Source organism: Lithobates pipiens, unplaced genomic scaffold (genome assembly GCF_037356315.1).
Source record: "Lithobates pipiens isolate NorthernLeopardFrog02 unplaced genomic scaffold, aLitPip1_a1.2 Scaffold_8, whole genome shotgun sequence".
NCBI lineage: Eukaryota > Metazoa > Chordata > Amphibia > Anura > Ranidae > Lithobates > Lithobates pipiens.
The window spans coordinates 443,131,539-443,146,530 of record NW_027507903.1 but is presented as its reverse complement, the minus strand read 5'-3'; the positions used below and the strand labels follow the sequence as shown (position 1 = coordinate 443,146,530).

The 14,992-nt window shown below is 43.2% G+C and overlaps 1 protein-coding gene across 1 annotated transcript in view; it reads left to right on the top strand.

Annotated features, from left to right (window-relative positions):
• The window catches only part of GLRA1 (glycine receptor alpha 1), a 323,939-nt gene that overhangs the window by 129,781 nt on the left and 179,166 nt on the right, over positions 1-14,992 (top strand). The window contains exon 2 of the mRNA XM_077468345.1: positions 6,268-6,398. Within this exon, the coding sequence (XP_077324471.1) occupies positions 6,268-6,398 (131 nt within the window). The remainder of the gene's footprint in view (positions 1-6,267; positions 6,399-14,992) is intronic.

Below are 14,992 nucleotides of genomic sequence, written 5' to 3'. Positions count from 1 at the left end.
GAGCATTCTTTCAGTAGTTTTGTGGGGATGATGTCAATAGGTGAGGTACTGTCACGCAGTTTATGAATGATGTTTTTTGCGGTGTCTACGGTAATTGGGGATAGTGAAAATTTCGGCGGTTGTGGTATGTTGGTGCAGACATCCTCTTTATGTATTTGCTGGCTGAGGTTGGATGTTTTCTTCAGACATGTCAGTATGGCAGAGGTTGGTGTCATTAGGGCAGCGGCCAGTGACAGTAGCTTTTTTATTTTTATTATTTAATTTTTTTATTATTTTTTACAATTTTATTTTGGGTCCCCAGGTGTTTCAATGAAATATCGGCAGGGGAAATCTGTGCCAAATGGGGTGATTAGGGTGTGCCCTGGCACACCCCCTGAGCACACCTATGAGTATGGGTAAGCCAATTGCCTTTACAAACACAGTTGTGGGAGGGCCCTGTCAGGCTCCACCTACATCAGACTGCCTGCAGAAACCCAAGGACAGGACGGAGACAAGACCAGTCACCCTGCACAAGGAGGAGCATTAGTGACCGGTCTTTATTACAAGAAGTTCTTACACAGGAAGTTCTAGGATGGATTACTGTAGACATTTGGATTAAATCTACAAAACACACCAAGACTCAAGTAGGAATACACATACCTCTTGTACTCACACAATATTTGCTTATCCTGGAGCTTAACTTTAAGAATCAGGGACACCCTGGGACAGAGAAGACATGCAGTATGCTACGTGTGCCATGATGAATATAGGTGTGGATAAATTGTGCTGGATATTGGATATGGGTTAAAGGCTGCATTTAAATAGTTTTTAGCTTTTGGAATCTATTTATGTATCTCCCCATTGTGCTGCAGAGCACAGAGACTGGAGTTTTTACCAAGAGCCCCAGGCCCCATACTAACGATCGGGACGCGGAACTCCCTCTGATTGGCTGCCACAGTAATCAGTGACTGTGAAGCCCACCCTTGTGTTCCTCTCTCTGTGAATGGAGTGGAAAGATAAAAATAAAAAAAGGAAAAATACCTAGATCAAGGTTTGATCTAGCTCAGTGCCAGGGTTAGTGTTTGGGTCAATAACAGTCAGAGGTCAAGGTGAGGGTCAAATGTCAGGGTCAGTATATTTTGGGCAGGATTTTTTTTTTAATTAGTATCAGTGTCAGTTAGTGTCAGTGTCAGCGTGTTTTGGGCAGGACAGGAAAAAAAAGCAAAAATGAACACTATTGTTTTTGGGCTGTACTATAGGTACAAACAACAAATAACATACACATATGTGGTATCACTGTAATCACTAGTATCACTGCAATCATCAGAAACAGGAGAATTTATTTTGGACTGTTCTTTGGTGGTAAATTATGGTAGTAACAATAAATATACAGCTACTTTTTTTTTTAAATCATGTTTTTTTTTTTTTACTGTTTTGGGCCAGTTTTCCTTTGATAATAAAAATAAAATAAGATTTCCATAACCATTTACCACCAAATGGAAGCCCAATTTGTCCTGAAAAAACTAACTAACACATTTCAAAGTTTTAAAATTGTGCTTAGGCATTAAAGAGGAAGTAAAGGCACTTTTTATTTTTATTTTAAATGCAACCTGCAAGGCAAAGGCATAATGAGCTAGTATGAATAACTTACCTGAGAACGAAGCCCCCGAAGCGGTCCTGCTCCTTTATCTTCACCGCTGCCATGTATCCCAGAGTGACTTCCGGGTCTCGCTGCTCCGGCGCTGTGATTCGCCGGAGCCACGATGAAATCACTCCCGCGCATGCGCACGGGAGCCAACACGAGCGGCATATCGCCATGATCTGCGGCCTGTCTTTTTGTAAATATCTTCTAAACCATGTAGGTTTAGGAGATATTTATTGGACCTACAGGTAAGCCTTAATCTAGGCTTACCTGTAGGTCAAAGTGGTTTGTAAGGGTTTACAACCACTTTAAGATCTATTTTACTCATAAGCGTGAAGGGGTAAAGGAGAGTGACATGCTGTGAGTGTCCTGGACTTTGATTTTTTTTTCATTGCTGTGGCTTCAAGAAGCATGATTAAAAAGAGCCTTAGGCTGGCCATACAAGGTTCCTGCTGGACCGGCTGAGATTCAAACCAATAATTGGCAGGTTGAATGTACCTAGTTGATATATCAATCAAATTGGGTGCAACCAGCCTGCTGGATTCGCTTCCGATTATCACGAGCGACTGCTATAGCTGTTAGTGATAATCCCGGCAGGGACAGCTTCCACCCCCCACTGGGAGAAGACAATTGCTCAGCAGGAGGGATTCCTTTGTCAACACTGTCTGTGTTGATGGGGAAATCGTGCAAATTTCTTTCCTGCAACCCGTGGTAGCAGGAAAGAAGTTTGCACCATCTATAGGCTGCCTCAGCCTTGATAATGTATACGCTGTACACAGTCTGCAGTCATTGTAACCATAAACTTCTCTATAATTACTGTGCTATGAGTGAGAATTTTACTAAGACAGGCCATAGACGGAGCAAATTTCTTTCCTGCAACCATGTCCACTCCCACTGGGAGAAGGCAGTGATTATTGGTAACGGCTATACCAGCTGTTAGCGATAAATGTATGTAAAATCTGGCAGGCTGGTTGTACCCAAATTGATCAACTTGGTACATTCAAAGTTTACTCCATCAATTTAAAATGTATCTATTCAGCAGTTCAGGAACTGCAACCAATCAGGAAAGGTTTGGCACTGTTACATGGCTGTATCTGAACTTGAATAGTTAAAGTTAGAATGATGAAGTTCACCTACTGAACTGTGGACCAGCTGCTGTTTAATTCATTTTGGCTGTCATTTGTCCTACCCTGCACCCGCTGTACAGAATAGAGATGCTAGGTAGTGGGGTGTTGTGGGATAATGTTCAAGTCTGTGGGACTGCAAGACTTCTTTCTGCTGAGGAAGACCATTCAGAGGTCAATACATGTGCAGAGGAGAGGATCCGAGCCTTTGACATTGCGCAACATCTAGTAAGCATCCTCTTTTAGCGGGGTTTTAGATAAAAGTTTTATAGCAGAGAGCACTAAATCAGCTGTGTTTTTGATTACATGATACACGAGTCCCTTGAAGTGGAGAAACAGCTGAATAATCTCGGAGATAAACCCGCTATCTGTGAGGGACACATTGGGTGGAGTGGAGATTGTGAAAGGGGGAAATTGAACAGCTGAGTCTTGAGAGAAAGAAAAGACATTTGGGGAGTGAAAATAAAGAGATTTGAGTTTTCCTGACTCATCCTGGAGGTGAGTCGATTAAATAGCTGGTGGTGGTTTGCACAAGCAATAAGAATTATTGAGAAGCACAGTAATATGATAACACTGGAGCACTACTATCAAGCGTGATATTGATTTTTGGGACATTTATTATGAATTTCTTATGAATCTCAATTTTATTGCATGTATACATAGCACTAAATATAGCATTGAATTATCACTGTAGTAGCACTACACTGTGTGATTGTGTGTCTTTTGGTATATATATATATATATATATATATATAATTTTTTTTTTTTTTTAAAGTGTGATTTCACTTAATGTGTATAGTGGCTGCAACTTTGCACTCGATTAATTATTAGGGTAGCGCTAATTGTTTCACACATTTGAGGAACCTTAGATTGTAAGATCCTTGAGGCAAAGGACTAATGTGAATGTACAATATATATGTGTAAAGTGCTGTGTAAATTGACAGCGCTATATAAGAACCTGTAATAAATGAATACTGAATACATTGTTATATTAATAAAGCATATGTCTTTATATTTGTCTGGCATTCAGCTTTTATTTAGTCTTTTCAGCATTTTAGATGTGTATAGTTCATCCAAATCTTGAAAAGGTTAAAACAAGCTCAAGGTAGAAGCCATGAGTTTTGTTTTTTTTTCATTTTGTTTTTCTGGCTTTTCTGTAAAATGCATCTGGATGGCTGTAGAGCTACCCAATAACTTTTACTATACTTCTAAAAGCATAACCTATTGATAATTTTGAGCACTCTAATTATTCCTCATTTTACAGGCGCACACAGTTTGAGGCTTGACGTATTTACTATTACTATTCTATTTACTCAACACAATCTTTTTTTTTTTTTTATATCAGAGAAAGTTTATTAAATAACAAAAACATATAAGTACAACTTGCAGCTTACATCTCAAGCATAAATTTTTGTCACAGTACATAAACTTGTTCACCTCTACAAAAGGAATATTCAAGCATTTATTTCACCACTTCACATGCCATATCGTCCCAACCACCTTATATATTGGCACCGTATATCCTAGCTGTACCTCGATTCACCCATACAGAATCACTTACAGTGGGTGTCTAACAGTTAATGCCCCCCCCCCCAACTCAAATTTCACTTCCCTTGCTCTCATCTCAGCAGTCTGTCCATGACCAGATCAACCAGTGAAAGACCGGGAGTATCCAACCAAAGTGCCCAGATTTTCTCAAACTTTTCCAGTCGCCCTCTATGTTGAAAAATGTACTTTTCCATTCTAATAGTGTCCCCCATTTGGGCAATCCACTCCCCCAGTGTTGGAGGCTCGGTCGCCTTCCAATGCCGAAGAATCATCTTTCGTGCTTGGAACCAGGGCCCTGGCCACGGCCTGTCCACTATTGTTCCCCATGGAAACGTCGTCTAGGATCCCGAGTAGACACGGTTTCGGGTCTGAGGGTATGGTAATCTGAAACACTTGTTAATAGTGTCCAGTACCCCTGTCCAGAATAGGTGTAGTTTGGGGCATCTCCACAGCAGGTGGATCAAATCCCCGTGATCTCTCGCGCACCTGGGGCAATCTGAGTCCTGTCGCACCCCCATCCTAAACAGTCTGTCAGGCGTGTAGTGTACTCTGAGCACAATATATAATTGAGATAGCCGCTGGGCCACATTTCCTGAGCAATATTGTACTGCCTGTAGTGCCTCCTCCCATTGCTCATCCTCAAATGTACCACAATCCCTCCTCCATTTATTTAGTGCCGTCTGCGGAAATCCTCAGAGGCAGGCAGTTAGGACCATAGAGTAAGTTCTAGAAATAAAGCCCTGGAACTGTGTTACGTTAGCCATAGATCGGAAGATCGGGGTCAGTGAAAGAGTCCACGGGGTCCCCCCCACCTGCGTCTTCACTGCATGTTGCAGTTGTAGGTAGTAGAAAAGCATGCACTGTGGTAGATTAAATCTCTCCCTCAAATCGGGGAAAACCCAATCTTAACTGTTATTGTAATACAAAAAAAATTTGGATTTAATTGTATTTGTGTGCAATCAATTTTATTTTATTGTATTTGTTCTTGAAAATATAGATTTCATAAACAGTTGCGTAAATATTGTGTGACATAAAAAAATGTCAACTACTATCTTTTTATTTACTTCTGCATTAAAAAAATACACGTTTTGGGATTGGTACATAATTTTATAACCAAAGGGAAGTGGTTAAAGCAGATACTTTCTCTATTCACTCCAGCCCATGTGCAAAATGATGCATATGTATGTATATGTGTAGAGCAGTATTTCTCAACCTTTTTTCAGTCAAGGCACCCTTTAAAATGATGTACAGCCTCAAGGCACCCCATTCTAAAATGTAAAAAAACTATTCTACTCATTTTAAATAATGCAGCAACATTCACAAATGTAGGGCACACAACGTAAGTTTGGTTTATTCTTCCAAAGCAAATGCACCCTTTCACATTTGGTACTGACTAGGATTCCAATGTTTCACTTCTCCCTCAATTTCTCCTCCATCAGTCAGCTAATGTGACCCCAGTGCTAAGGGAGAGGAGCAGAGGAGGCTCAAACAAAGATGCTGTGAGTCAACAGATGACGTAATTGGTTGTTAGGATGCCTGTGTCTAGTCATAATGGTGCATAATGAAAACCCATGGATTTGTGTAACTAAAAGGTAGACTTGATCCACTTGCTGGCTTGTATACAATTTTTCATACATTTTTAGCCATTTTGCCAAGGCACCCCTGAAGAAACCTCAAGGCACCCCAGTGTGCCTGGGCACCCTGGTTGAAAAGGGCTGTTCTAGAGAATAAACACATGTAGGAAATGCCCATCGGTGGTGTGATTTGGAAAAAATCCACACAGATATAAGGACAATAGGCAAAATCTGTGTATATAATGTATAAGATGGAAATTGGATCCAGGATTCCTGTGTCATTAGTTCTGTAAAATATATCAGTGCTGTGCCACCAAACTTTCCATTTCTGTCTTCTAAACACATTGTATAAAATATTTTTATCAGCATCATGAATTTAATATGATTTTTTTTGTTTCAGCCTTGCAGCTTCCAAAGAGGTGGGGGCCTCCGCCCGTTCCAGTCCCAAGCTCATGTCACCATCTGATTTCTTGGACAAGTTGATGGGAAAGATTTCTGGATATGATGCTCGAATTCGCCCCAACTTCAAAGGTGATCTAATTGTGTCTATGTTTTCTTTTATTAAAATAAAAAATATGTTAAACTTTCATGTTCTGTGCAATGATATTGCACAAAGTAGTCCCTTACATCTGGTCCCTTACATCCTCTTTAATGGTCCCCAGTAGGCGCTGTCTGCTCCTTCTTCATCAGGGTGCTAAGGGGACATTCATGCAGGTGCACTCCCGAGCTGGGCAGTGTGCATCCATAGATACACATATTGCCAGCAAGCCACGTCCTCTGCTCCCTTCTCACAGGAGTTTGACTGACAACAGCAGAAGCCTATGGAAAAGAGTAAGCTGCAGCTGGGACCATGCTGAATCAATGATGGGACCTAGGTAAGTGTTTGGGTGATGGAGGTAGAGGGAGGTTTTCTCTTTCAAATTATTTATTGGGTTTTTTGAAAGAAAATAAAAACAAAAAGCACTCTCACACAGGGGCTATGGAATCAGAGAAAATTGTCAGTAGATAAAGTTGTGGCTAGTAAATGATCAAAACATAAACAGCAGCCATTTCTCAAGTCTCTATATATGGACAGAACATGCAAAAATAGAGGACAATTTATATTAAAACTAATTTGAGAAGAAAGGGAGAGAGAATAGGGGGAAGAATGAGGAGGAATAGAGCAGAAAAGATCCAAGAGGGGTAGGAGGGAGGGGAATGAACCGTGCAATGCCTGAGAGAGTACAGATGGTTTCTTCTATGCTATGGCTATAGACTGTTTAGTAACTATAAATACATACATGGTGAGCTTCTACTGGTGCATGAAGAGACCTTGTATAGAGTGGGGAAACAGAGCCAATTTCATATAACCTAGGAACCGGAAGGTGAAATAAAATTTGGATTAATACAGACGTTTTAGACCAAAAAGCAATTAAAGGGGTTGTAAAGGATTTTTTTTTTTAAATAACAAACATGTTATACTTACCTCCACTGTGCAGCTCGTTTTGCACAAAGTGGCCCTGAACCTGGTCTTCTGGGGTCCCTCGGCGGCTGTCTCGGCTCCCTCCCGCAAGGACTCCACAACTTCACGTGAGCTCCCTCTCATGATGTGGAGTGCTTGCGGGCATGCTCCCGTGATACAGCCGGCGGCTATAGCCACTCACTGTATCACTCAGCTCCACCCCCGGCGTGCCGCGTCATTGGATGTGATTGACAGCAGCGAGAGCCAATGGTTGCGCTGCTTTCAATCCATCCATTGTAACCAATCAGCGGCCAGGCTGATCGGCGAAGAGGATGTTGGGGACAAGCGCGGGACTTTCACGGGGTCAGGTAAGTATAATGTGGGGGGCTGGGGGGGCCAGTATTGTCAGATGTTTTTTCACCTTAATGCATAGAATGCATTAAGGTGAAAAAACTTTTACCTTTACAACCCCTTTAACTTAGGGTGTGACCGCCATGTGTGGAGTACATCTCCATGTTGGCCACAGCCCCTAAAACACCTGTCCCCATGGTTGGGATTAGCATGGGTGTTATGGGCAGGGACCCAAGACCTAAGTATGCATATTGGAGGAGAGTGTCACTCCCATTGTGCTACACAAGCCAGAGAAGATAGAATCTTGCAGGTTTAATAAACCATATAGTATAGAAATAAGTCTCAGGTTCCAGAAGAATGGAGGCAAATGTGTTCAAAAATGTTTTTCTGAATTAAAAAAGCTGAAGGTTCGTGTAAGGTCAGAATTCAGTGGCGGATATAAAGGTATTGGTAGTGTTCTGGAGCAGGAGTGTGATGGTGCTCATTTAACAAGGCCAAGGAGGGGAAGGTGCAGAGGTCAGAAAGTGATGAAGATACAAGGATCCAGGGGAAGTCCACCATGTAAGTCCACCATGTGCCTGCTCCCACCATGGGAGAAACAGTGGGTTTTTGCAAATCATTAAGAGGGGGAGGAAGAGAAACATTAGGTTCCAGGAGTAATGGATGGAGTCCCACAGTTTTGAGCTGTGCTGCATCAGTTGGTTCGAGGAGGGAGGATGAGATTTAGAAGGAAGCCACAAGAGAACTGAGTCTGAAATGGAGCCACAGTTCTAGGACAACCCAGGCAGTATCAGAAGTAGCATACAGCAGGGTAAGCTGTGCAATTTTCTCTGCTTGTTAATACTTAGTAATGTTGGGAACATCCAACCCCTACTGCAGCCTATGTTTGTAAAGAGTGGAATAGAGGATCATTGGCTGTTTATTGGACCAAATAAATGAAAGTATATATTTCTGTAAGAGCTTTAGAAAGAAGAAAGGGACTTGGATTGACAGAGTTGTAGTGGGGTTTTTCTACCTTAATGTAGGGAATGCATTAAGGTAAAAAAAAAAATGGGTTTAGAAGCACTCTAACTTTGCTACTGTATTACAGGAAAGCAGAGGTAAGACTATGAAAATGGAGGGTGTTATTACAAATTCTTTCTGACTACCTATCTATTTCTGGTCCTTTAATTAAGCTTTCATTATTCATCACTAGTTTATGATTGATTGTAACTTGGCAAGTTCTTCTATTATGACCATTGATGATATATTCCAGTCTGAATATTGTTAATATTCTGTCTGGTTCTTTTTGGTGTGTTTAATATAATGAAGCGTTTTTTTCTAAAATATAACACTGAGTGCTGGAGAACATTCTCTACATTTTTGGTGATGATAAATAGAGATGAGCATGATGTTCGAGTCGAACTTAAGTTCCACTCGAACATGGGGTGTTCGCCTGTTCGCCGAACAGAGATCAATATGTGGTGTTCGTGGCAAATTCAAAAGGCCCTTTGGGTCTGATATGAATATTAAGGGGAATCCCGAACCAAAATTTAAAAAAGAAAAATTGTGTGGAGGCCCCCCTAAAATCCATACTAGGCCCTTCAGGTCTGATATGGAAATTAAGGGAAACCCTTTGCCAATTTTTTTTTTTTTATTGTGTAGGGGCCCCCCAAAATCCACACCAGACCCTTATCCGAGCATGCAAACTGGCAGGCCGCAGGAAAAGAGGGGGATAAGAGAGAGGCCCCCTCCCCCTCCTGATCCGTACCAGGCCACATGCCCTCAACATGGGGAGGGTGCATTGGGGTCTGACCCCAAAGCACCTTGTCCCCATGTTGATGGGGATAAGGGCCTCATCCCCACAACCCTTGCCCAGTGGTTGTGGGGGTATGCGGGTGGGGAGGCTTATCGGAATATGGAAGTTCCCTTTAACAAGGGGACCCCCAGATCCCAGGCTTGGAGGACTTGGTGGCCACAGAGAGGGGCCTTCGATAAAAATTTCTCAAAAAATGTTTCTATTTTTCACAAATGTATCTAAGTATGCAGCCTTGGTGGGTTAAACTATCTTCCTGCAGAATCTGGAGGCCACCCCGCTCGTTTTGGCAGTCAGAGGGGATGGATGAGTGGATGGAAACTCTATCCCTTCCTCCCCTTTCCCTCGTCACTTTCCCTCCTTCCCCTCCTTCACCTCCTCCTCCCCTTCCTCCCCTCCCCCCCCCCTTTTCTTTTCTTTGTGTTTTTTTTCTCTCTCTCCCTCACTTCTCCCCTCTTTTGCCCCCGCTCTGCCATCTTTACTCTCTTCCTTATATAGAGTTTAAAAATTTAAAATGTAACAGGGGGTATAAAGACAACTGTCCGCTTTGTCCATCGGGGCACTCTCGCATGCATAACCATCTCTTCTTCCTGTCTGGACCTGGTTACTCTTTTGGACCTGGGGAGGCATTGAACCATGCCTAGGAGGGTACATGATCCTTTCTCACTGAGCCCTTGAGTGAACATGTTGTTATTCCTGATGTTTCTGTTTTATGCTCTCTGTACTGCTGTCGTGCATATAAAAATAAAGAACTGAAAAAAATGTCACTTTTTGTAAAATTCAGCAACTTATGTGATTTGATTTCACCTTGCTGAGATGACAGAAAAATGACCTTCACTAGTCTGACTTACAGCTGCCTTTGCAGCATACCCTTGAAAAAGACTCCTAGAAGGCAGACATGAAGAAAGAATTATGGTTTAGCAAATTGTGGGCATAATACTAGTTTGAATTTCAGAGCACATTCATGAGGCTACAGTAAATTTCGATAAATTAAGACATTCTTAGGAGGTTATTTATAAAGGAAACCTGTATTGAAAAAAATTCTATTCTCCCCTGAGAAATGTAATGCAGTCTTTGCTGCAGTGCATGAATACAGGAAGTGGCTGCACCGAAGAGTCAGAAGATTAGCGGCATTAAGATAAAGCAAAGGATGAAAAAATAGTAAAAACAAGTATTTTATTCAATACTTTCCAGCTGGCAGGAGCTGACCTTTTAAAAAATGGTAGCGCCCGAGGCAACACATTGCCTTTCCAGGCATGTGATCACTGTCATTTTTTCCCCTCCCACTTACAGTACACCCAATTTTAAATAGTGATCGGGAACTGTTGGTAACAGTGCAGTCACAATTCTGAAGGCTCCAAGTGAGGATGCTCCCAGCGCAGAAAACCAAGCTAGCTTTTTGAAAATATGTGGCAATTTGACATTTTAAAAATCTTTAAAACTGAAGAAACACTATCATCATTTAAAAGTTACACAGAATATAACAGAATATGTAAAAAGGAAATTGAGGTGGCAAAAATTCAAATGAATGACAGGTTGAAAAAAAGAGTACAAACAAAACCCCCCAAAAATTCTTCAAATAAATTAATAGTAGCTCTGAGCATGTAGGCCCCTTACAGGGTAATTTTAAGTGGGTGGCTGGGGACAAAGGCAAATTTAATAAATACCTTCTTCAGCTCTGTGTATACAAAGTAAAATGGGAGAGCTAAAGCCCATACATGGGAAAGAATGGATATAGCTGCAAATGATCCACAATGGCTCAAAACTGATATGGTCCAAAAATATTTGGACAAAATAAAGTTAAATAAAGCACCTGGCTTACATCCACATGGCCTCAAAGAGTTTAGCTCTGTTATTTCAAAGCCATTGTTTATAAGTCTTAGAGACTCTTTATAGACTGTCTCAGTACCACTGGATTTGCATACAGCCAATGTGGTGTCTGTATTTAACCACTTGCTTACTGGGCACCTAAACCCCCCTCCTATCCAGACCAATTTTCAGCTTTCAGTGCTGATGCACTTTGAATGACAATTGCGCAGTCATACAACACTGTACCAAAATGAAATTTTTATCCCTTTTTTTTCCACAAATAGAGCTTTTTTTTGGTGGTATTTGGTCACTTTTGTGATTTTTATTTTTTGTTAAAAAAAAAATGTAAAAAGACAGAATAAAAAAAAAAAGTATTTTGTTATAAAATTTTGAAACAGGTAATTTTTGTTTGTCATTGATGTACTCTGATGAGGTGGCACTGATGGGCACTGATGGGTGGCAGTGATGAGTACTGATTGGTTACACTGATGGGAATCACTTCTAGGTGGCACTGACTGGTGCCACTGGTGGGCATTGAGAGTTGGCACTTGTGGGCATTGATAGGTGGCACTTTTGGGCACTGTGGGCACTGTCAGATGGCATAAATTAGGCATAATTGCCTTTTCCTCTTTGGGACCAATGTTCCTTTCAGATGAGCCAGTGATCAGCTTTTTTTTTCTCCACAGCTGTCAGCGTGAGGAGAGAAAAAACGATCACCGAGCTTTTGTTTTGATCATGTGATCAACTGTCATTGGCTGACAGATGATCACATGGTAAGGGGCCGGGACCAGGAGTCTCATTGACTCGGTGATCACAGCACACTCCACGCGCGCCCTATGTGCACAGGGGGGGCCGGGAATTCAGGTCCGCGCTGTGGCCGTCATTCGGCTATAACGGGGATGTCAAAGGTTAAAAAAGGGATAAAAGTCTTTATCTAGTAACTACAAACCAATTAGTTTAACTTCTATAATTAGGAAGATACTTGAGAGTTTAATAAAAGACCACACAAAATAGTTTTTGCCAGAAAACAAATGTTTAGCACTAGACATGGATTCATGAATTTAGAAGTCGTAATACAAATCTGATTTCTTTTTATGAGGATGTAAGAAAAAAACTTGAACAAAGGATTGACTGTGAACGTAGTATAATTGGATTTTGCAAGTGTGTGACACCGTTTCTCACACACAAGTCTATGGGCTTGGAAAATTCAGTTTGTAAGTGGATAGAAAACTGGCTAAAAGAATGTATTTAGAGTAGTAGTTAATGGTTCATAATCTGAATGGTCTATGATTAGTGGTGTACCCCAAGGTTCAATGTTGGAACCCTTACTTTTTAACCTATTTATAATATGATATAGCGTTTGGGATTAAAGGTACAATTTCTATGCTAGCAGATGACACTAAGCTATGCAGTGGAAAAACGTCCCTACAGGATGTCTCTAATTTACAAGCCAACTTCAATGCATTATTTAAAGGCAACCGTGTAGCAAATGAGGTTTATTATTGATAAATGCAAAAGTATACACTTGCATGCATGCATGCATCATACACCCAAGGAGGTGAACAGCTGGGGGAGTCAATGGTGTAGAATAGTGATGGACGAACTTCCGACGGGACGTTTCGCGAACGCGAAACGCGAACGGGCACAAACGTTCGCGAAAACGACCGTTCGCCGCGGGCTCCATTGACTTCAATGGGAGGCGAATTTCGCAAACCTTTAGGTCGAATTTGCGGCCACGGGGTAATTATTAGGGGGTAGCACGTAGTCCCACCACCTGGACAATAGCATAATACATGTATGAGGTGAATTTGGGATCGATAACTACAAGCATTTTTTTTTTATTTGGGAAATTGTTCTGACAATTCAGGACTATGGAGCTAATGAAGGCAATGGAGGAGAGGGAAGGTCAGGGACCAGGGTAGGCAAACAAGAGGGTGCAGGAGATACAGAGCACTGACAGCAGCACCGTAATACAGAGCACTGACATCAGCACCGTGACATACAGCGCTGACAGCAGCTCCGTGACATACAGCGCTGACAGCAGCTCCGTGACATACAGCGCTGACAGCAGCTCCGTGACATACAGCGCTGACAGCAGCTCCGTGACATACAGCGCTGACAGCAGCTCCGTGACATACAGCGCTGACAGCAGCACCGTGACATACAGCGCTGACAGCAGCTCCGTGACATACAGCGCTGACAGCAGCTCCGTGACATACAGCGCTGACAGCAGCTCCGTGACATACAGCACTGACAGCAGCTCCGTGACATACAGCGCTGACAGCAGCTCCGTGACATACAGCGCTGACAGCAGCACCGTGACATACAGCGCTGACAGCAGCTCCGTGACATACAGCGCTGACAGCAGCTCCGTGACATACAGCGCTGACAGCAGCTCCGTGACATACAGCACTGACAGCAGCTCCGTGACATACAGCGCTGACAGCAGCTCCGTGACATACAGCGCTGACAGCAGCACCGTGACATACAGCGCTGACAGCAGCTCCGTGACATACAGCGCTGACAGCAGCACCGTGACATACAGCGCTGACAGCAGCTCCGTGACATACAGCGCTGACAGCAGCTCCGTGACATACAGCGCTGACAGCAGCACCGTGACATACAGCGCTGACAGCAGCTCCGTGACATACAGCGCTGACAGCAGCTCCGTGACATACAGCGCTGACAGCAGCTCCGTGACATACAGCGCTGACAGCAGCTCCGTGACATACAGCGCTGACAGCAGCTCCGTGACATACAGCGCTGACAGCAGCACCGTGACATACAGCGCTGACAGCAGCTCCGTGACATACAGCGCTGACAGCAGCTCCGTGACATACAGCGCTGACAGCAGCTCCGTGACATACAGCGCTGACAGCAGCTCCGTGACATACAGCGCTGACAGCAGCTCCGTGACATACAGCGCTGACAGCAGCTCCGTGACATACAGCGCTGACAGCAGCTCCGTGACATACAGCGCTGACAGCAGCACCGTAAGCAGCCCCAGGAGGAAGTCAGCACAGCACAGGGATGGTGTGATCCCCTCATAATAAGAACCCCCAGGAGGAAGTCAGCACAGCACAGGGATGGTGTGATCCCCTCATAATAAGAACCCCCAGGAGGAAGTCAGCACAGCACAGGGATGGTGTGATCCCCTCATAATAAGAACCCCCAGGAGGAAGTCAGCACAGCACAGGGATGGTGGGAGCCCCTCATAATAAGAACACCCAGGAGGAAGTCAGCACAGCACAGGGATGGTGGGAACCCCTCATAATAAGCAGCCCCAGTAGAAATATGACACCGCTCAACCTCTTCAAAGAGGAGGGTAGGGGCATATAGTACGGTGTGCTTTTTTGGGTCAGGGAAGTGAGCCAAATGAATTAAGAAGGTCTGTGTGCTTGATTCCAAAAATTGTTTATAGACATATACATGGTCTACTGATCACATGTGTTGAATTCCTCCGAGATCCATGCCTCATTCATTTTTAGAAATGTGAGGTAGTTAACACTGTGGTGAGCTAGGCGAGTACGCTTATCGGTCACAATCCCCCCTGCTGCGCTGAACGTCCTTTCGGACAGGACACTGGATGAGGGGCAAGCCAACAGTTCGATTGCAAATTGGGCAAGCTCTGGCCAGAGGTCAAGCCTGCCCACCCAGTAGTCTAGGGGTTCATCACTCCTCAGAGCGTCCACATCGGCCGTTAACCCAATGTAGTCGGACACCTGACGG